At 38.3% G+C, this 22,208-nt stretch overlaps 1 protein-coding gene and 1 long non-coding RNA gene across 5 annotated transcripts in view; one reads left to right on the forward strand and one right to left on the reverse strand.

The window, feature by feature from the left end:
• WDR7 (WD repeat domain 7) overlaps positions 1-18,274 on the reverse strand; it is a 315,698-nt gene extending 297,424 nt beyond the window's left edge. For 2 of the 4 annotated variants that reach the window (XM_012745464.3, XM_012745468.3), the window contains exons 1-2: positions 18,049-18,273; positions 1,518-1,689 (exon numbers count right to left, since the gene is read on the reverse strand). In XM_012745464.3, the coding sequence (XP_012600918.1) occupies positions 1,518-1,676 (159 nt within the window). In that variant the 5' untranslated portion in view covers positions 1,677-1,689; positions 18,049-18,273. Of the gene's footprint in view, positions 1-1,517; positions 1,690-18,048 lie in introns of all 4 variants that reach the window. The other 2 variants (XM_012745467.3, XM_012745469.3) reach the window with 2 other exon arrangements.
• Positions 18,275-18,328: 54 nt separating this feature from the next.
• On the forward strand, positions 18,329-19,099 carry LOC142861655 (uncharacterized). Its single transcript, XR_012912880.1, has 2 exons — positions 18,329-18,414; positions 18,513-19,099. It is a non-coding gene; the product is annotated as an uncharacterized LOC142861655 (long non-coding RNA).
• The last annotated feature ends 3,109 nt before the right edge of the window (positions 19,100-22,208 follow it).

Here is a 22,208-nt window from a genome sequence, read left to right on the forward strand (position 1 = left end):
ATAAAAGCCAGTCATAAAAACCACATCTGATATGATTTCATTTGTATGATATGTCCAGAATAGGCAAGACTGTAGCAAAAGAAAGTAGATTGGTGGTTGCCTTGGGGGTGTGAGAATATTGTTAAAGGGCACAGAGTTTGTTTTTGAGGTGATAAAAATGTTCTAAAATTGTGGTAATAGTTGTACAACTTTGTGAACATATTAAAAAACATTGAAGTCAGAACTTTAAAGAGATGAATTATCTGGATTGTGAATTACATCTCAATAAGGCTGTTATCCAAAAAAGGAAATTAAAAAAATCACCTTTCTTGACTCCACATTCCATACCAGCTACCACTCTGTTCCCCTTTACAGAAAATTCCTGGGAAAAGTTGTCAGAGAAGGGAGTTATTGTAATTGCATCAGACCAATCTGGCTCAATTTTATGTAAAAGTTATAAGTTGTTTTTCAGTTGCCATGGACCCCCAGATTGAAGGTAATGTGATCTTAGCATGGCCAGATGAACCAAGTGTGCAACCATAGGTGGAACCTAAGTGCTCTGACCAGACTAAGGTGTGAGGACTGAATTAAGAAGTGGACACAACATGGCAGGATCCAGGATCCAATCAGATAGAGCCCTGACATCCCCCCATGGCATGGCCCAGTCAGAGCAAGCCTTCTGCCATCACCCCATTGCAAGAATCAATCAGATCACACCTCATTACCTATGCTTATAAAATCTCACCAAGCCTCCAGACCCAGGAGAAAACTTGAAAGCATTTTCTCCTGTCTCCTTGCCAGCTGACTTGTAGTAAAGCCTCTCTTTTATCAAAGGCTGGTGCCATGGTATTGGCTTTTATGTGCATTGGGTAGTGAGCCTATTGATTGCTTGGTAACATTACAAATATGGAAAGAAGTAAAGAAGATATACCCAGTGATGTTATATTAGAATTGAAGGTATCAGTGAGAATTTGTGTGTGTGTGTGTGTGCGCGCGCGCGCGCGCGCGCATATCCCCAAATCATATTTTCCTAGCTCTGCCCATTGAGAGGCCTAGAAGCAGAGCACATGGAGCACTCCACAGTAGTAAGGAATGACAATAAACACATAGTGATTTCAAATATCAATACAACAAAACTTACACTTTATAAAAAGTTATGCCTTCTTTAAAGCATTTATCATAGAAGCTTTAAATGTTTTAAACTGTTTTGTAATACTTCTTTGGAAACCTCCTTCAGTGTGGGTTATTATCTTTTGAAAACTCTTAAATGTAACGTCTATATATATTTTTTTTAATTTGTTAAAAGGCAACATATATTAAGCCACTTAGGGCAGATACTATGTTTCAAAATAGCCAAAGCCAGCAGAAGTCAACTCTGATGGAAAATGTAAATAATCAATCTGCATACTACCAACTTTAGTCAAAACATATTTTGTAGAAAATATATTATGAGCCCAAGTGTTATTCTGGGGCTCTGTTATCTTCCAATAAGTAGTTTCTTACACTTAAAATGTACAATAGGCATTTAAAATACTCACTTCCAGTTCCACTGAAAGATCCCAGAGACATATTTGTCCATCGTGGCATCCCGTTACAATTGTGGTTCCGTCATCTGTTAAAAGTACTGCTGAGATGCAATGTGTTGGTGCTTTGCGACCCCAAAGAACGATGGGTAGAACAAGGCTGTTTCCTGCCATTGTGTTTTCAAACCTGAAGATGTTATAAAAATTATGTCAGATATCACAGTGTTTCTCTCTAAAACATGTTATGTATTTTTATATATGAAGCCAAGTTGTATTTCCAATTTGGAAATAAGCATATATTCCTGGTAGTACATTTTAGGTACTTAGATATTTATTATTCCCCCCCAACAAAATGAGAGATTTTTCATAACTACTTCCACATTAAGGTGCTTATAAAATAAGACACAGGTCTTTACCCCTAGGCATTTATAATTTTTAAAATTTACTAATGAAAGGCCAATGACTTTAGTACCTCATATTTATTTAGCACTTTACAGTCTATAAAGCACTTTTATGTACACTATTTCATTTTGATTCTCAAAACAGTCTTTTGAAGTTGGCAGAGTAGAAACTGAGGTGTAAGCTAGGACACAGAACTAACAAGTCATAAAACCCAAATGCAAATTCTGACTTTCTGATCCCAAGTTGTCTGTCTCCATAAAAAAAGACAGGTCAAACATAAAAATTATTCTTGCAAAGTTTAGTATATACAGCCCATACTACTACCACTAGACAATAATTATGAAGAACTGCTTAAGTCCTGGGAATTCCGACCATTATTTGTATATATAAATACAAGTATATATATAATATCAATTATTCTTCACAATGACAAATGAGGTCTCCAAATAGCATTAAGTCTCCAAACCAGTAATAAACACCAACGCCAAAGAAAAACTCTGTACTATTTCACATGGTGCTAAACATTAAAAAAAGTATGTTCAGTGAGAAACTCATTTAACCACATTTACTCCAAACCTATTATCCCTAAAGGTCATGAATGTTTGTTGCGAACTCTGAAACCAGAAAGAAAAAAGAATTCATTTTTAAACTCATTTCTCCATAATAAAAACGTAGCTTCTGGTGAAGGGACTTAAATTTGAGATAATAATCAATTAATGAGTAATGGAGTGTACCTCTTGCAGGATAGCATAAATGTAAGGAAATTATTCCTTCACATAACAAAATTAAAATCCAGTTGGTAAAAAATATTTAAATGTTATAAACTGTGTGGTTAAAGCCCTAAATAATAGGAGTTCTGATAAGTTAGAGAGAAAGAAATACTAGAATAGTCAAAGTGGGCTCCACAGAAGAGAGGACTGCTAGATCTTATTAGACATCAGTGGTCACCTATAGCCTAACAGATGGCCAATCAAATGAACTCATCACTAAAGAGAAAATGAAGCATGTAAAAAACTATGAGTGACACTGGAATGCTTACTAAAAAGAATCTATATTATATCTTTTATTTTTTATTAGAATGCATAGTTTTCTTCAGTTTGTTTCCCCAAAACCTCATCTTTTTTGCTAAAAGTAAAAGGCATAATTTAAAGAAAAAAATTCAAAGTTAACTACCTATTAATAAAACTCTGTCTCATGATAGTTTCATAAACTACCATGACACTAACAATTATTTCATATTCCTATTTGATATTAGAGAATAAAACTAAGCAATAAGCCAATTTTAATAAATTTGGAACAGTGTGTTCTTGGTGAATGACATACCTAACAATGACATTTATAAAAAGAGAATCTGGAAGGAATTTACTTTTCCATGGTGACAACATTCAGTTTTAAATTACATCACCAAAGATGATTTCTCTCAAGTAAGTAAGTATGTATAAAGCATTAAAAAACACACATGCTCCTTAGCTTAAAGAGAACGCAAATAGATAGATTCAGGACTAAGGAGTATATGGCAGAGAATGCCTACATCTACAATCCAATCTGTATTCAAATTACTTTATCTACAAAAGGTCTTTTATAAATTTTTTTCCAAATATGTAAAAAAAAATTCAAATTTTATCTACTGTATGTAATTGTTGTTATGGATTGAATGTTTATGTCCTTCCAAAATTCACATATTGAAGCACTAAACCACGCTAGTGACTATATTTGGACATAAGGCCTGTGAGAAGATGATAAAGGTTAAATGTGGTCATAATGGTAGGACTCTACTGGGATAGGACTGGTGCCCTTACTAAGAAGGGGAAGAGATAGAAGAGCTCTCTCCCTCTCTACAATCGTGAGCACACAGTGAGAAGGCAGCCGTCTGCAAGCCAGGGAGAGAGCCCTCACAAGAAATAAACCCAGCTGACCTTGATCTGGGACTTCAGGCCTCCAGAACTTTGAGAAAATAAATTTCTGCTGTTTAAGCCACCCAGATTGTGGTATGTTGTACAGCAGCCTGAACAGACTAAAACAGCTATTATATTGATATCTCTTTGGTCTCTTTAGTTCCAAAACAATCCTACCTCATTTTTTTCATATTAAGAATGAAACCAAACCAATTGCTTGCAGAATGGTCTACATCTTAGATTTTTCTTTTTTTTTTTTTTAAATGTCATTAACCTTTTTCCTCCATCACTTGTTTTCCTATAAACTGGAATTTGGATATAAAGCCATCGTTTGGCTCAAGTCAACATTTTTGGAAAGAATACTCCATAGGTGATTTTGTATACATCACACTGCATCACCACAGGAAGCATGTAATGGCACATTGTCCTACTATCAATAATGCTACCTCTGACCATTTGATTAAGGCAGTGACTACCAGATTATTTCCAATTTAACCCATCAATGACCTATGGAGAAATACTCAGATAAAAATCATCCTGTTCAGTAATATCCCATGTAATACTGGTAAATATCACATGTGATTTCTAAAAGCTATAAAACAGTTAAGATTATATGTGAAAAATCTAGTATCTGATCAATGTTAATTTTTCCACATTGTTTTCTAACTCTCAAATGCAAACGCAAGACGTATTTTATCCTAGGAACACAGGCACTGTCACAGGAGACTCAATATCTTCTCAATCTGTGTACTTCTTGTGCCCAGGCAGGCCCCCTGTGACTTGCAGACAAAAATAAACTCAAATTTTCTCTCATGAGAACAGGTACACATGAACCAGAGCAGGCCTCAGCTACCTACCAACCAATGGGGAATATGAGAAGCAAGGACTAAACCCTAAATAGCTAAATGTACTTGCCACAGCTGCAATGAAAGAAGAAAGACAAATTTGTAGAGGCTTATGCAAATTTTCAGAGAACATTCCTACATCATTTGTTGAAAGAGCCTGTCCAAGTCAAGATCACAGTGTGATGGACGTGATTGTTAAGATTATGAATGTTCTTCTGTGCTTGTGCCTTTGCCACCAATTTATTGAAGACTTGAAAAAAACTGAAGCAGATATTGAAGACTTTGTTTGCTGTGGTGCAATAAGATAGCTAGGTCATAAAAATGCACTAAAGAAATTACTCAGCTGGTTCCTTATAACAAAGGGGTCTGGAATTTATGAGTTGTAAGGGACACAACCTTGTGAACACTTAAGCAGCTGACAAGACTATACTTTCTTATTTGAGTGGCAAGAAATATACTGTATCCTCAATGAACCTGGCATTTTAGGGCTGCTTTGTTAAAGAAGTTCCGATATTTAGTTTTGAAAGAACATGTGGAATGAGCAGATGGCAACAGGAGACTACACTTATTTCTTAATGCTAAAACAGCTCTGAGCATAAGAGAAACAGGTTTTGAAGAACTGTGGAGCTATCTGGTCAAAAATAAATCACAATTTTAACAGTGATTCATAGATTTTGAGGCATATAAATCATGTTTTAAATTTCTGCAGCTGCCATTAAGGATGTCTAAACCATTCTACTTATGCTCTATTCATCACCAACCTACATCAATTTCATGAGTCACGGACAAAGCTAAAAACAAACTATGCCCACCAAATCTTTACTTTTTAGAGTAAAGAGATTCCATTCGGTAGAACCAACTTCGACTTTCTCCTGCCACTCATCTCTATTCTCACTTGCAACTCCAATCATTCCAACTTCTTTCCCTCACATTGCCATCAAAACTCTAAAATGAACACTGAAATTACTCATTGTATACAAAGTGAATTAAACTACCCAGAAGAAGAAGCAGCAAACATGTTTCCCCCAATTAGAAGTTGAATTGCCACAATATTCTGGGAATCAGTAAGATATGCTGGGTAATTGTGAAGGTGTCTTGGGAAGAACCCAGCTCCCCCATTTCCTAGCTCTAAGTTATGAGAGAATATGTGACCACTCCAAGTTAGAGTGTCCTCATTTATAGTATTACTCTCCTTATCTACTACAGAAAAGTTCCCTGCATGTCACAAAAACTGTTCTTGACAAGGTCACAAATGACCTCATCATTGCTAAATCTAATGTCAAACCCTGAACCTCATCTTACCTGACTGACCTACCAGCAGCATTTCACATAGTTCATATTCCCTCCTTGAAACTTCTTTACCTGGCCTCCAACTCTTCATACTTTCCTGACTTTGTTTCTACTTCTCTGGCTTTAGTTTTTTATGTGTTTTTTTATGTTTGTTCGTTTGTTTGCTTTTTAATCTTTAAATGTTGACATACCTAGAACATAATGCTTGAACTTTCCTCTGGCAACACTCCCTCCCTCAATGATCTTATCAAGTCTCACAGTATAATAATATTTTATTATAAATGCCATCTCCAGGTTGAGAATCTCTTATCTGAAAGGCTTGGGACCAAAGTGTTTTGGATTTTAGATTGTTTTAAATGTTGGAATATTTGCATTGTACTTATAGGTTGAGCATCCCTAATCCAAAATATTCGAAATCTGAAATGCTCCAATGAGCATTTCCTGTGGGCATCAGGTCAGTTCTCAAAAAGTTTTGGACTTTTGGAGTATTTTAGATTTTGGATTTTACACTGACAATTCCCCAATTTATAGCGTGAGACTTACATATTCAGCTTCCCACTCGACATCTCCCTTTGGGTAGCTAATAAATAAACTTCTCAGAGTTGGTATGTCTTAAAAGTAAGCCCCTGGTCTTCCCCAAACCTGCCCTTCCCACAATCATTCCCATCTCGGTTAATGGCAACTCCATTTTTATAGCTCCACAGACCAAAACTCTAGAATTACCGTTAAGTCCTTCTCACACACACATTCCACAGCCCAATCCATCAGCAAACTCTAGTGGCTATACCATCAAAGTACATCCAGAATCCAATGAGGCCTCAACATCTTCACTACAACAACCCTGTTGTATTTCCTTTTCATTTGCTTCAAAAATTTTTGTAATTTCCTTCTTAATTTCTTCATTGATCCATTGGTCATTTGGGAGCATGCTGTTTAATTTCCATGTGTCTACGTATTTTCCAAGGTTCCTCTTATTAATGACCTCTAGTTTCATAACATTATGGTCAGTGAAGATACTTGACATGATTTCTAATTTTTTAAACTTGTACAGACTTGTTTTGTGGCCTAAGATATGGTCTATTGCAGAAAACCTTCAATGTACTGATTAATGTGTATTCTGCAGCGGTTGGGTAAAATGTTCTGTAAACATCAGTTAGGCCTATTAGATCTAGTGGGTAGGTAAACTCCACTACTTGTTCGTTAATTTTCTGTCTGGGTGATCTGTCAATTACTGAGAGTGGGGGTGTTAAAGTCCCCTTCTATTATTGTATTGCAGTCCATCTCACCCTTTAAGTCTATTAATGTTTGTTTGATATAATTGGGGGCTCTGGTATTGAATGCATAGATATTTTTATTTGCTAAATTATCGTGTTGAATTGACCCATTTATCATTACACAGTGACCTTCCTTGTCTTTTTTATAATCTTTGATTTATAATCTAATTTATCTAATATGAATATAGCTACTCTTGCTGGGGTTTTGTTTCCAGTTACATGGAATATCTTTTTCTACCTGTTTACTTTTAGTCCACGTGTGTCTTTATAGGCGAAATGGGTTTCTTTTTGTTTTTAGCATATTATGGCGGTACAAGTGTTAAGGTTACATATATTGCCCATGCAACCCCTAAATATATATATATATATTTTTTTGAAACAGAGTCTCACTCTGTTGCCTGGGCTAGAGTGCCGTGGCATCAGCCTAACTCACAGCAACCTCAAATTCCTGGGCTCAAGCGATCCTCCTGCCTCAGCCTCCTGAGTAGCTGGGACTATAGGCATGTGCCACCATGCTCGGCTAGTTTTTTCTATATATTTTTAGCTGGCCATTAATTCCTTTCTATTTTTAGTAGAGACAGGGTCTCACTCTTGCTCAGGCTGGTCTCGAACTCCTGACCTTGAGCAATCCTCGTGCCTGGGCCTCTTAGAGTGCTAGGATTACAGGCGTGACCACCACGCCCAGCCTTGAAGTGGGTTTCTGAAGATAACATATAGTTGGGTCTTATTTCTATATTCAGCCACTCTGTGTTTTTTAATTGGAGAACTGAGACCATTTACCTTCAGTGTTATGATTGATAGGTAAGGACTTACTACTGTCATTTTGTTGTTTATTTTCTGGTTTTTTTGGAGACTCCTCTTTTCCTTTCTTACTGTCTTCCTTTGTAGTGAAGTGAATATCTCTGGTAGTATGTTTTTTGTTTGTTTTGCTTTTTTTTTCTAGAGACAAGGTAACACCCTGTCACTCAGGCTAGAGTGCAATGGCATGGTCATAACTCACTGCAGCCTTGGACTCTGGGGCTCAAGCAATCCTCCCACCTCAGCCTCCCAAGTATGTGGGACTATACGTATGCACCACCACACCTGAAGAATTTTTTTCTTTTTAGAGACAGGCTCTAACTTTAGGCCCAAGTTAGTCTCAAACTTTAGGCCTCGGCCGGGCGCGGTGGCTCACGCCTGTAATCCTAGCTCTTGGGAGGCCGAGGCGGGCGGATTGCTCAAGGTCAGGAGTTCAAAACCAGCCTGAGCAAGAGCGAGACCCCGTCTCTACTATAAATAGAAAGAAACTAATTGGCCAACTAATATATATAGAAAAAATTAGCCGGGCATGGTGGCACATGCCTGTAGTCCCAGCTACTCAGGAGGCTGAGGCAGAAGGATCGCTCGAGCCCAGGAGTTTGAGGTTGCTGTGAGCTAGGCTGACGCCACGGCACTCACTCTAGCCTGGGCAACAAAGTGAGACTCTGTCTCAAAAAAAAAAAAAAAAAAAAACCAAAAAAAAAAAAAAAAAAAAAACTTTAGGCCTCAAGCAATCCTCCCACCTCAGTCTCCCAAAATGATGGGATTACAGGATGAGCCACTGTGCCCCGCCTCTGGTAGTATGTTTTAATATATTGCTTTTCATTTTTAATGAATCTATTATAGGTTGTTGCATTGTAGTTACCATGAGGCTTACAAAAAACATTTTATAACTATAACAAGTTACTTTAAAGAAATGACAAGTTATCTTGGAATGCTAATAGAAAAAAAAGCAAAAAAAGAAAAACCACACCAAAAATTCTACACTTTAACTCCATCCTCCTTCCCCCATTTTAACTCTCAGTTGTCTCAATTTACATATTTAAAATTATCTACCTATTCACAGGTCGCTGTAGCTATTACTGTTTTTGAGATTTCTCCTTTAGGCTTCATACTAGATTTATGGGTGGATTTTTTGCATACCACAAATCCAGCAATAGGGTAGTCTGAGTTTGTCCATGTACTTAATTTTACCTGTGCATTTTATATATTGAAAATGTTTCTTCCCCCCACGTTAGTGTTTTTTTCTTTCAGACTTAAGAACTCCCATTGTCATTTCTTACAAAACATTCTGGCAGTGAACTCCCTCAGCTTTTATGACTTGTGAAAGACTCTCTCTCCTTTAAATTTGAATGACAAGTTTGCAGGATACAATAATCTTGGATTGTAGTTTTTCTCTTTCTTTCTTCCTCCTTTCCTTTCCCTTTCCCCTCTTTCCCCTTTCCTTTCCTTTTCTTTCCTTTCTTCTTTCTTTTATATATATATATATATATATATTTTTTTTTTTTTTCCAGGTAGTTCCAGGAGGAACCTGGAGCTACAAGTGAGTTCAAAGTGTCAATGATCATGCCACTTGAACTCAATGTAGCTTTTTTCTTTGAGCACTTTGAAAATGGCCTTCCTGCTGGTCTCAAACTCTTAAGCAAGCAATCCTCCTACCTCAATCTCCTGCACCCCGCTAATAATTCTTTTATATTGATTACACATTGAACTGTTAATATTATAGTTAAGTTTAAATTAGTAAAATATTTTATTAAAATTCAAAAAAAAAAAAAAAAGAAAAGGTAGAAACAATATGGCCTTCTAGGCCCTCATGGCCTGCAGGGTTTCTGCTGCAGGCTCTGTTGTCAGTCAATTGGAGCTCCTTGATATGTTAGGTGCTTCTTATCTTTTACTACTTTTAGGATCTTATCTTTGTCTTTGAACTTTGAGAGTAATATTATTAAATGCTTTGGGGTAGTCTTGTTAGCATTAAATCTGTTTGGTGTTCTAAGACCTTCCTATACCTGGATTTTTATATCTTTCTCAACTTTTGGAAAGTTTTCTGTTATTATTTCTTTGAATAAGCTTTCTACCCCTTGCTCTTGTTGAGCCCCTTCTTGAAACTCACTAATTCTTAGATTTGGTCTTTTGGCGTAAGTTTTTATATCTCACAGGTAGTCTTCAATCCTTTCTGTTCTTTTTCTCCTGACTGTGTATTTTCAAAAAGCTGGTCTTGGATCCAACTGATTCTTTCCTGTTCTCTGTATGCTGCTGTTGAGAGTCTCTAAAGAGTTTTTTGGTTCAGCAAATACATTTCTCAGTTCAAAGATTTGTTTGCTTTTTTATTATTTCAATCTCTTTCTAAAACATTCTCTGATAAAAGTCTAAATTACTTTTTTGTGTTATCTTGGAGATCACTAAGTTTCCTTAAAATTGCTATTTTGAATTTTTAGTCAGAGAACTCACAAATCACCATCTCATTAGGATCAGTCAATGGATTTTTGCTTTGTCCTTTTGGGGAAGTCATGGTTCCCTATTTGCTGTTGTTTCTTATTGTTATACATCTATGTTTTTCATTGAAGGAGTAGTTATTTATTCCAGTTTTCTCTGTCCTGCTTGTTTTGTTTTTTATTAAATATATTTGCTTAGTGAATCTTCACTGCTAAGTCACTGCCTCCTTTTCAGCTCTAGGTGATGTCTTAAACCCAGGCTTACATTGGCTCTAGAAAAATGATCAGAGCACTGCCTGACCCTAATGTAAGAAGCACCAAAGCATTTATCTAGGCAGTGTGGGAAGCTGGCTTGGAGTTTGTGCCCAGGGGCCCTGGGGAACGTACCTCCTACAGCCATTCTTATTTGGCATCACCTTTGGCAGAGTACAGTGCAGAGTTTCCAGGCTAGACACGGTAGTCCTGACTCCCCCGTTTGTTTCTGCCTATCCCCAGGAATATTTCTCCCTCAGACAGACACGATGCCACCTGTAGGTTAAGGCAATGACAGGTCCCTTTCCAGAAAACCCAGGAAGAAGGGAAAGCTGTTTAACTACCACATTTTCACTTTTTTCAGTGTAGAAACTGAATTGAGGGGAGATTTTCTGTGAGGCTGATAACTGGCAGAAGGTGGGGAGGAGCATAACAGATGTGGAAGTCTGGTTTCCTGCTATCTGCTCGGCATTGTTCCAATTCTCTGTGGCCCTGGAAACTGTCTCATCCTCATACTTGAGCTCTGGGTTGTTGCTGGTGAAGATCTCAGCACTGTGTTTTTTTTTTTTTTTTTTTTTTTGGTTTTTTGTGGGGGAGAGAGAAGCCAGCTTGCTTTTATGCTGTCATTTTGGAAATGGAAATTTCTCTGCAAGGCTGTTGTCTTCAAATCAGATGTTGAAGTTTGAAGTTTACAGGGTAGGCAGTTAAAAAACGAAGCTGGCCATGGAACTGGAGATCTAGGGCTGTTCCTGGGCCTAGCTGCTGCCCCACAGCAATGAGATGAGTCAGCAGATAAAGTACAATGTGTGTGAGTTCCAAAAGCACCTCTCCCAGCATTTTCTATTATAAAAGAGCCCAGGCCAGGCGAGGTGGCTCACGCCTATAATCTTAGCACTCAGGGAGGCCGAGGCGGGTGGATTGATCGAGGTCAGGAGTTCAAAACCAGCCTGAGCAAGAGTGAGACCCCATCTCTACTATAAATAGAAAGAAATTAATTGGCCAACTAACATATATAGAAAAAATTAGCCAGGCATGGTGGCGCATGCCTGTAGTCCCAGCTACTTGGGGGGGGGGGTGGCTGAGGCAGAAGGATTGCTTGAGCCCAGGAGTTTGAGGTTGCTGTGAGCTAGGCTGACACCACGACACTCACTCTAACCTGGGAAACAAAGCAAGACTCTGTCTCAAAAAAAAAAAAGAGCCCACAGAATAACCTTTAACACTTCAGAAATTTTATCTACCCTGGACTGACCAGTGCCCTAACATTTCATTGTTTAAACTTTTTTTTTTTTGAGACAGAGTCTCACTCTATTGCCTGGGCTAGAGTGCCATGGCATCAGCCAGGACTACAGGCATGCACCACCATGCCCGGCTAGTTTTTTCTATATATTTATTTAGTTGGCCAATTAAATTCTTTCTATTTTTAGTAGAGATAGGGTCTCACTCTTGCTCAGGCTGGTTTTGAACTCCTGCCTTGAGCAATCCTCCCACCCTGGGCTCCCAGAGTGCTAGGATTACAGGCGCATGAGCCACCATACTCTGCCTGTTTAAACATTTTATGGCTCTCACTAACTCAAACAACCATCAGCCAAAAAACCTGCAACTTCATTAAATATCACCAACAAATTTTGTAAAAAATACTCAGTTCTATTTAAAATAGTTAATATTTTATGTATATAGGACATATACTCTTTAATAAAAAGGAATTGGACCCTTAAGGACTTTCTTAAGGCAGTCAAGATGTAGGATTTCTCCTTCTAACATCTTTTGGGTTTAGCAAAGTAGCTTTAAGTATCACATACAGATCAAAACAAATGGTTATATGTATGAAATTAAAATTCTTAGTTAATGTTACTATCATAGTATCTGTGAGAACATAAGGTGTCCTCTTATTGAAGACAGGAGCTCTCAGTTGATTTAGCCCACAATCAATAGCATGCACATATGTAAGACTATTAATTCTTTAAAAATTGCAGCAATTATTAATAAATACACAAAATGGCAACAGAACCTAAAAACCTCACTAACTTCATACCCTAATCATTGAGTTTATCTGTCCAAACAAATAAAGTGTCACAGAAAGATGTACAGATAAGCCCAGGAATAAAAGCACTACATATTTCCAGACCTAACTCTACAAATACTAAAATTATTTCAAGATTTATAGTATGGATTTTTATTTCTATCTAACAAAATACAAAGACAAAAAGGTAGAATATAAATATATGAAAACCAATAGCATTTTCTTCTATCAACACTAATTTACTTAAAAATACACACCATTTACAATATCTTTACAAATTATAAAAAATTTACTCAAAGTCATAAGTGGAAGACCATTCCATACTCAGGTAAAATGCCCTAATATTATTATATAAATATGTCAATTCTCCCCAAAACAAATCTATAAATCCAATGCATCTTCAATCAAAATTCTAGTGGTATTGCTTTTAGAAACTCAAACAAACTAACTCTAAAACATATGGGAAAGAATGAATATCCAAAAATAGTTGAGCCCACTTTGAAAATAAATACAGATGAGAGAACCTGTCCTACTAGATATTTAACATCACTAGCCATTTGGGAAATGCAAATTAAGACCACAATGTGATATCACTACACACCTATTAGAACTACAATAAAAAATAGTGACAATACCAAATACTGGTGAGGGTGCAAAGAAACAGGATCTCTTTACATTGTTGGTAGGAGTGTAAAATAGTATAGGCACTCTGGAAAACAGGTTGGCAGTTACTTCAAAAACTAAACATGCACTTACCATACAATCCAGCAATCACCTTCCTGGGCATTTATCCCACAAAAAGTGAAAATTTACATCTATATAAACAACTGTATAAGAATTTTCACAGCAGCTTTTTTTGTAATAGCCAAAAACTAGAAATAGCCCAGATATCCAGATGAATAGTTAAACTGTGATACATAACACACCATGGAATAATAGCTAAATAGAAGAAACTATTTCTTTTTTTTTTTTTTTTTTGAGACAGAGTCTCACTTTGTTGCCCAGGCTAGAGTGAGTGCCGTGGCATCAGCCTAGCTCACAGGAACCTCAATCTCCTTGGCTCAAGCAATCTTCCTGCCTCAGCCTCTCGACTAGCTGGGACTATAGGCATGCACCACCATGCCCGGCTAATTTTTTCTCTATATATATATTAGTTGGCCAATTAATTTCTTTCTATGTATAGTAGAGATGATGTCTCACTCTTACTCAGGCTGGTTTTGAACTCCTGACCTTGAGCAATCCGCCCACATCGGCCTCCCAGAGTGCTAGGATTACAGGCGTGAGCCACCGAGCCTGGCCTAGAAGAAGCTATTTATATGTGCAACAATTTGGATGAATCTCGATCGTGAAAGATTACACACCATATGATTCCATTTATATAGCATGCTCAAAATGATAGAGACAGAAAACTGACTAGTGATTACCAGGATTAGGGATAGTAAGGGGAAGGGAGGTAGATGTAACTAAAAAGAGGCAACAAGAACAAGATCTTTCTGGTGAGAGCATAGTTCTGTACCTTGATGGCAGAGGTGGTTACAGGAATCTACACAGGTGACAAAATGGCACAGAACTATACTACACAGGCATTGTACAAAGTCAATTTCTTGGTTTTGATATTGTACTACAGTTGTACAAAATGTAACCATTGAGGGAAATTAAGTAAAGCTGGATAAAATGTAACCATGGGGGAAAACAAGACCTCTATGCACTATTTTTGCAACTTCCTATGAATATATAATTATATCAAAATAAAGCTAAAGGCAGTGTGTGGTGGCTCATGCCTGTAATCCTAGCTCTCCGGGAGGCCGAGGCAGTAGGATTACTCGAGGTCAGGAGTTCAAAACCACCCTGAGCAAGAGTGAGACCCTGTCTCTATTATAAATAGAAAGAAATTAATTGGCCAACTAATATATATACAAAAAATTAGCTGGGCATAATGGCGCATGCCTGTAGTCCCAGCCACTCAGGAGGCTGAGGCAGTAGGATTGCTTGAGCCCAGGAGTTTGAGCTAGGCTGATGCCACAGCACTCACTCTAGCCTGGAGAACAAAGCGAGACTCTGTCTCAAAAAATAAATAAATAAAAAAATAAAGCTAGGCCGGGCATGGTGGCTCACGCCTATATTCCTAGCTCTCCGGGAGGCCGAGGCGGTAGGATTGCTCGAGGTCAGGAGTTCAAAACCAGCCTGAGCAAGAGCAAGACCCCGTCTCTACTATAAATACAAAGAAATTAATTGGCCAACTAATATATATAGAAAAAATTAGCCGGGCATGGTGGCGCATGCCTGTAGTCCCAGCTACTCAGGAGGCTGAGGCAGGAGGATTGCTTGAGCCCAGGAGTTTGAGGTTGCTGTGAGCTAGGCTGACGCCACGGCACTCACTCTAGCCTGGGCAACAAAGCTAGACTCTGTCATAAAATAAAATAAAATAAAATAAAAGGGAAGAATTATTCATTTTGGGGAAAAATACATACTACAAAACCATAGTATTAAAACAGCATGGTATCAGAGTAAGAACAAACCAAAGGGACAGGATCCAGTATTCAAAGTTTATATGAGAATGTAATATACAATGTGTGGCACCATAATCTATGTGAAAAGGAAAGAATGACACTAGGAAAGTTGGCATACTATATGGAAAACAAACTGGATCACAAACTTGTGACATATAAAAACTTGTAGATTCTAGATGTATTTAAAAACCTTTAAGTTTAAAAGAAAACCATGAAGTTAGTGTTATATAACATAGAAGAGAAACTGTGTGACATAGAATTAGGTAAGGACTTCTGAAATAAAATGCCCAAAACACAAATCACAAGATCAAAAAAATTTTTATTTAATTATATCAAAATTGAAGATTTCTATTCAATGAAGGACATTATGAAAAGAATTATAGACAAATAACAGATTAAGAACTTGTAATATTTAAAGGACTAGTATATAGGAAATACAGAAACTTCCACAAATCAATAAGAAAGGACTGAAACCACAAAATAAAAATGAGTAAAAGGATGAACAGGCAATTTTACAAAAGAAAAAACCCAAAAAGATAAAATTCACATGAAAAAGCATTCAAATTTATTAATAACAGTGAAATGTGATATAAAATGAGATTTTATTTTATATCAATTAGTATGGGAAAATGAGGACACTTAATAACACAAAGCATTGGTGGGAATACAAAGATACAGAAACTCTCACAAATTGCCTACAGGTATATAGACCATTGTAGCTTGTTCTGGAACACACTATGGCAGTGCTTCAATTAAAATATATTAATATTTTATTAATACCCAATGATCTGGAAATCACATTCCTGGATATATATCTCCAAGAAAATATCACAGAGGGCTAAAAGGTATGTTTGTCATAGTATCATCTATAGTAGTAAGAAAATGAAGGTAATATGGGTATCTACAAATAAAAGAGTAGACAGAAGTACATTCTGAAATATTGTGCAGCAGTTAGAAGCAATGAATAGCAACACAAATAGATCTTCAAAACATTATAGGGAGAGAAAAAACTGTAATGAAATATACAGCATGATGTCACCTATATAAATTAAAAATGTGGCCACCCAAAACAATTCACATTTAATAACACATATAAAAAGAAGGGTACCCATCACACAGAATGGGTGTCAATCAGTTAATGAGCAAGAGAGTGGAGCCGAATTGAAAATAAAAGGCAATGAATGGTAAAACATTGGAGATCCCTTCAACAGCCCAATGATGATCATTGCTTTGAGTAAGATTAACTCAATCCTCTGCACCTTAGGTCAAATACAAACTTCAAGAACTCACATATAGCACACCACTAAAGTTAAATGTCATCTTTCCCTTCTCAGGAGGAAAGTACAAAACAAGCTCACTACTTTAAAGGTTCTCAATATTAAGCCTATTACATGGAAGCCTTAAACTTTAAAACAAAACTTATACCCAAGATAAAAGGAAACTGTAAAATACAAGGGTCACTACCCCAAAATTTAAGTTAAATTCCCACAATGGTATTCAAACAAGGCAAAGCCCAGTCACTTTGATTCATTCAGCCACTGAGATCTTTTAAAATGTAACTACAGGTGGCAATAACAAAAAGTAAAGTGTATACTCTCATTCTTCTGTTAAGTGGGGCTCTGGAACATTTTTAAAATGAAGATAAGACATGTGAACAAATGAATTTCTGTACCATAATCACTAATTGACATTAACAATGAAACATTTGCTATATTTATAGTGGTTTGTTTTCACAATTTAAAATAACTAAGAATTGTTGTTCTGGATGAAACCAAAGCAGTTTCTGGTTCTTCATAACATTAAAGGTATTTTCACCACATTATTATCACTTGTAAGCTGCCCTCCCCCTTATACGGTCCCAGGTTTGTTTATAATGTAAAAAGCAGACCCAAACTTAAATTTTTGTGTAACAAAATGTCAAAAATTCAGTCAACTTCTTTCTTACAACAGGCAATTCTTGCAATCTTGTCCATAAAATCCTAAGAAATAGACAACTGAAAAAATCAGTTTGCCTTTTGTGTCTCCTGACAAATGTCACAGAAAAAGAAAGCTGTAGCTGCCACTGACTAAACCCTAAAATGAGCAGCATCAACAATATCAATGCAGTTTGTGATGGAACTGTAGCTGCCATAGTTTCAGACTATAAGAACCAGCAAATTCTGCCCAAGATCTGAGAAACTGACCTCATAAGTGGGTCAAAACATAAAACACAATTTTTGAATCAAAAGCAAGGTAGTGCTAACTCCAGACATAGCTGCCGAATGCTGGTACTCAGTAGTAAGTGAACGGGAGTGGGAGGTATCCACTCAGACAAGTCCTAGGGCAAAGAAATGAGAACTGGCAGGTGCCATCTCAAAGATGAAACTCTAACAGTGGCCTCAGTACCTAGGGCAAGGGCAAATTAAAGAGTAGTACCAACAGGTAAGGAGAGACCTGATGAAACCCCAAAGCAAGCACATCACCCAAAAGCTCTGTCAATAACCACCCAGGATCATCACTAACCACTCCATCCCGTTTAAACTGTCCCTGAGAGCTAGGCAGTCTCACGTGAAGACTAAACCACGGTCGCCAGAAGCAAATGTCACTCACTAGGCAAGGGAGCCCTCAAATCCCCTGACGGGACCCCACGTTCCTGGTAAAGGCGCTAGCTGTGGGCCTGAACCTGCAGGCAAAGCACGGAACAGAGCGCCCAGCAGCAGTACTGTGACAGCTGGCACAGCTCCCGGCTGGAAGAGGCTTATGACCCTTGACCCCCGACCCCTGATCTCCACAGTGCGGGCGTATCCCGCGCCGGGGTTTCCCTAGGGGAGGCTTGAAAGCTCCCTTACCTGTCACAGCTTCATCTCATGCCGAGTTGTCAGGTATCAGACCAGCCGTGGGCGCCCCAGCAAAGGAGGACAAGGCGAGGGCGTATCTAAGGAGGATGAGTGCACAGATCCGAGTGGGAAAACCTACGGGACTGCAAGCACTACCCGGCCGCCGTCTCCCTACCAAGACTGCAAGGTGCTGGTGTAGCCGCTGCTGCCGCCGCCGCCGCCGCCGCCGCAATAAATCAGCTGACTCCAGCCTCAACTGCCGTGACTTTCGCGGCAACTGTCGCAAAAATGAGGGGGAGGGAAATGCTTACCATTTCCCCACACCCGGAGCTTAAGCCGGCGCCGAAGAAGCCGGCCACGTTACCATGGAGACTGGAGGTTGGCTACAGGGTCAACTGTGGGCAAGATGGGTATGGCCGCCATTTTGGTTGTGGGAAGTGAGGTCTAGGCTCTCTCTTCTCGCCTCTAACGCCCAGGTTGGGAGGACCAAGATGGAGGGACGCCTGAAATGGCAAGTGTAGGTCTTCCCTGGGGACCAGGACGTCGCATGTTTACACTTCTGACCCCACGACTCAGCCTAGATGACTGGAAAAAGTCCGTTACCGTATCCGTTTTTTCTCCGAACTTAGCTGTTGCCCAGGACACAGAGGGTCACACAGAGAAGGAACTCTGCTACTCGACTGGAAGAAATCTGACCTTGTGCAACACTCCTGCAGAGGAGAGGGAATGAATATACACTCCCCGTGGGGCGGCAGTGATGGAGAGTGAGCTTTGCGTTCCGAGAGGCATGGATTCGCATCCCTGTTCCTCCACTGCACGCTGTTAGTGTTAGTGTCTTCTTAGACATGTTGGTTCTGCTCTTCGCTCTTCTCAGTTTCCCAGTTTGCAAAATAGGGATAATAACCTCATGGATGTCTAGGAAATTAAATGAGCTCTTTAAACGTCAATGACTTATGCTTGCCCATCTTCCTCTCAAATGTCGGTTGAATGAATGAATGGAGAAGGGGGAAACTAGTACCATGCTTGTGGCCAATGGTCAGTTCTATTAAAAAGATACAAAATATATTCATTTTATGACTTTTTTTTGCCTTTAGAGTATCACTTTATAGGCTTTCGTTTATAGATGGATATATAGGATACATTAGAATCCGATTGCAGTCCTCCAACTATGTACATTTACAAGTCATCTGGGAATCTTGTTAAAATAAGTTTCTGATTCAGTAGGTCTGGGGTGGTTTCCGAGATTCTCCATTTCTAACTAGCTTGTAGGTTACATTTATTGCTGCTAATCCTTAGAACACACCTTAAGTAGCAAAATCCTACTGGACGCAGGACCTGGAGCATAGGATAAGGGGACCAGAAAAGGGTAGAATCAGCTCCTTTGGAGAGAATAGTTTGCATGGTAATTTGGCAAAAGTGTGCTCAGTATCGGTCTGGTCAAAAGGCTTTCTGTCAACAATTTATTGTTTCCGCTAATGGCAAACCTCTTCCCCGGCTTCTTCCCAGCACAGACATCTACACCAACTCCTCCCCCAGCAATGCATTACAACCGTCAGTGTCCTGGGTGGCATACCTCTTGTGCCTTCACTTAGCATCCCACTACTTCACTGTACTTTAGGTCTTAGGTGTTGTTTCTTATCTGCTGTTTCTTTGTAGAGACCAGCTCTGCTGCCACCATAATGAGAAAAACTAAATCAGAATGTTGATCAGGGAAGTCAACAGAATACTTGATAATCAATAATTCTGAAATTGTCTTGTACTGCAAATTGGAATTCTATGATTTTCTTCTACTTTTGACTAACTGCCTTGCAATCACATAAGAGGAGGGAAAAATAATGTTAAATAGAAGAAATTAATTCCTTGGCCACTTAGCTTCAATATACTCACTCCCTGTGTTGTGATAATGAATACTTTTACACCATTAAGTTCATAATCCCCTCTACAATTTATAAGAACTTTTTGGAAATATAGGAAGCACAAAGTGATTATCATAGGATAATTTTAGGCTACATTATTTGGCTTGTGAAGGAAATCTATAGGATAGCTTTCCTAGATGAAGACTCTGCTATCCAACAAATATTAATTGAATGCTTACTGTAAGTTTCAAATACCTTCCTAAGAATACAAAGGTTAATACGAAGTTTAATGAGAAACTTTCAGACTATTACCGCTCTGATCACTCTCTACCACGTTTATAAAATTTATTGCCAAAACCGATATATATGACATCTCCTGAGCAACAGGGCTAAAAGAAATATTTAAATATTAATTAATAAAATGCTCCTGATTCAGAAATATTCACACATTTTTATACACACACGTATCTGTTTTATATAGAACCTTCTTGAAAGTTACCATTTGTGTCTTCAGTAAGATGAATAATTTATCTATTCCTGTCATCCAGATGAATTCTACAGAAATCTTAAAACACTTAAACAATCAAAAAGCTCAGTTCAACATATATTTATTGAGCCTTAGCTGAAGGTGAAGCTGAGAAAGCAAGAATCTGGAATATTCAGCTTCTATGGAGGAAGACAGGCTCTGCTTCCCACTGAGACTCAGGGGGGTGGGAACTCCCTGCTCATTGGAAAGTATGTTGGGTGCTGGGCAGCTGAAAAAAATGGCAAATGCCCACCAAGACACACAAGCTGTGATACAGCACAGGATGAGGAATATACAAGTAAGGAGCAGGAGAGAAAAGAAATGAATTCCTTCTAGGTTGGGGTAAGGAAGGATGATCGCGCTAGATTTCATGGAGGTCTAGAAAAAAAGTTTAGTAAGTGTTCTTTGCATGATGTTTGCGTAATTAAAACTCCTTCGTGTAAATAAGAGCTTCCCTTTGCACTTTCCCACGTGATACTAAAGTCAACTGGAGAGACTTCTCTTTTTTATCTATCTCATGACTGCTAGTAAATCAGACCATTTCTTTCCAAATAACAAGAAGTCTTTCTAGAAATATCTCTAGTTGCTCCATACTCGGGCCTTTTAGGAAGGAATGAAGGTCATATGGTTGCATGGTGCTAAAACTCCTCATAAATGAGGGTTTGGGAGCCCCTCACCAAACTATCAAGATTAGTGAGGGGAAATTAGAATGGATAGTGAAGGAGTCACCAACTGCAGCAACAGGGACTGTAGATGGTCCTACTAACCCTCCCTTTTCTGAGTTTCCCATGAGGAAGAGAGGACCAACAGAACCCTGGAAGAATTGTTCTCCAAACCTGCGGGGAGAAGGGGACCCATTGTACTATAAATAGTGGACTGTGGGAGACACAAAGATGCGATACCCAGATTCCACTTCAGGAAAGAACCACTCCCCACCTGCAAGGAGAGTGGTTTGCTCACTGTTCTTGATGTTAGCTTCTTCAGGGTTACCCCACCTTTCTGGCTGAGGTCACACAATTCTTGGGGGAGCCCCTCATAAATGACTGAACAAAGTGAAGGAAGTCTAGGGCACACTCTTCTTGGGGAGGTTAAATAAAGTTTTGATAAAAGAGAATTAAGAGACATATCAACCAATACAGTGCATATACCTTATTTTGATATTGATTCAAATAAGTTATAAAATAAATTAAGAGAAAAATGGGGAATTTTAACACCAAGTGGATATTTACTGATATTAGGGAAGCATTGTTAACATATTAGATGTGATAATATTTTGGTTATGATTTCATAAAAGATTCCTCCCTCATCTTGTAGAAAAATTTACGAATGAAATAATCTGTGATAAGGGAGACAATGGCGGCAAGTACCTTAACTTTATTCCATCTTCATGAAATAGTATTTTCTTTTACTTGTCCTAAATTTAATTTGTCAGGATGGAAAGAGTTGCTTATTCAACATCTACTAGTGTTAGCCACCGTGTTGAACTGGGCACACAGCAAATGCAAAGACTTGGTTCTTGTGGTCAAATTCCTCACAGTCTAGCGGGTAGACAGATATATCCTTCACTGTGAGAAGTCATGTATTTTGGCACTTTCTACCAATGGGTATGATCCTCCTTCTTCCCTTCCAGTACTAATATTCTGAATTTTATGGGAATATTATTTTTAACATTGTGTGAATAACCACTTCCTTTTTATTTTTTTGAGACAGAGTCTCACTTTATTGCCCAGGCTAGAATGCCATGGCATCAGCCTAGTTCACAGCAACCTCAAACTCCTAGACTCAAGCAA

The sequence above is a fragment of the Microcebus murinus genome, chromosome 17, assembly GCF_040939455.1.
Source record: "Microcebus murinus isolate Inina chromosome 17, M.murinus_Inina_mat1.0, whole genome shotgun sequence".
Lineage (NCBI taxonomy): Eukaryota > Metazoa > Chordata > Mammalia > Primates > Cheirogaleidae > Microcebus > Microcebus murinus.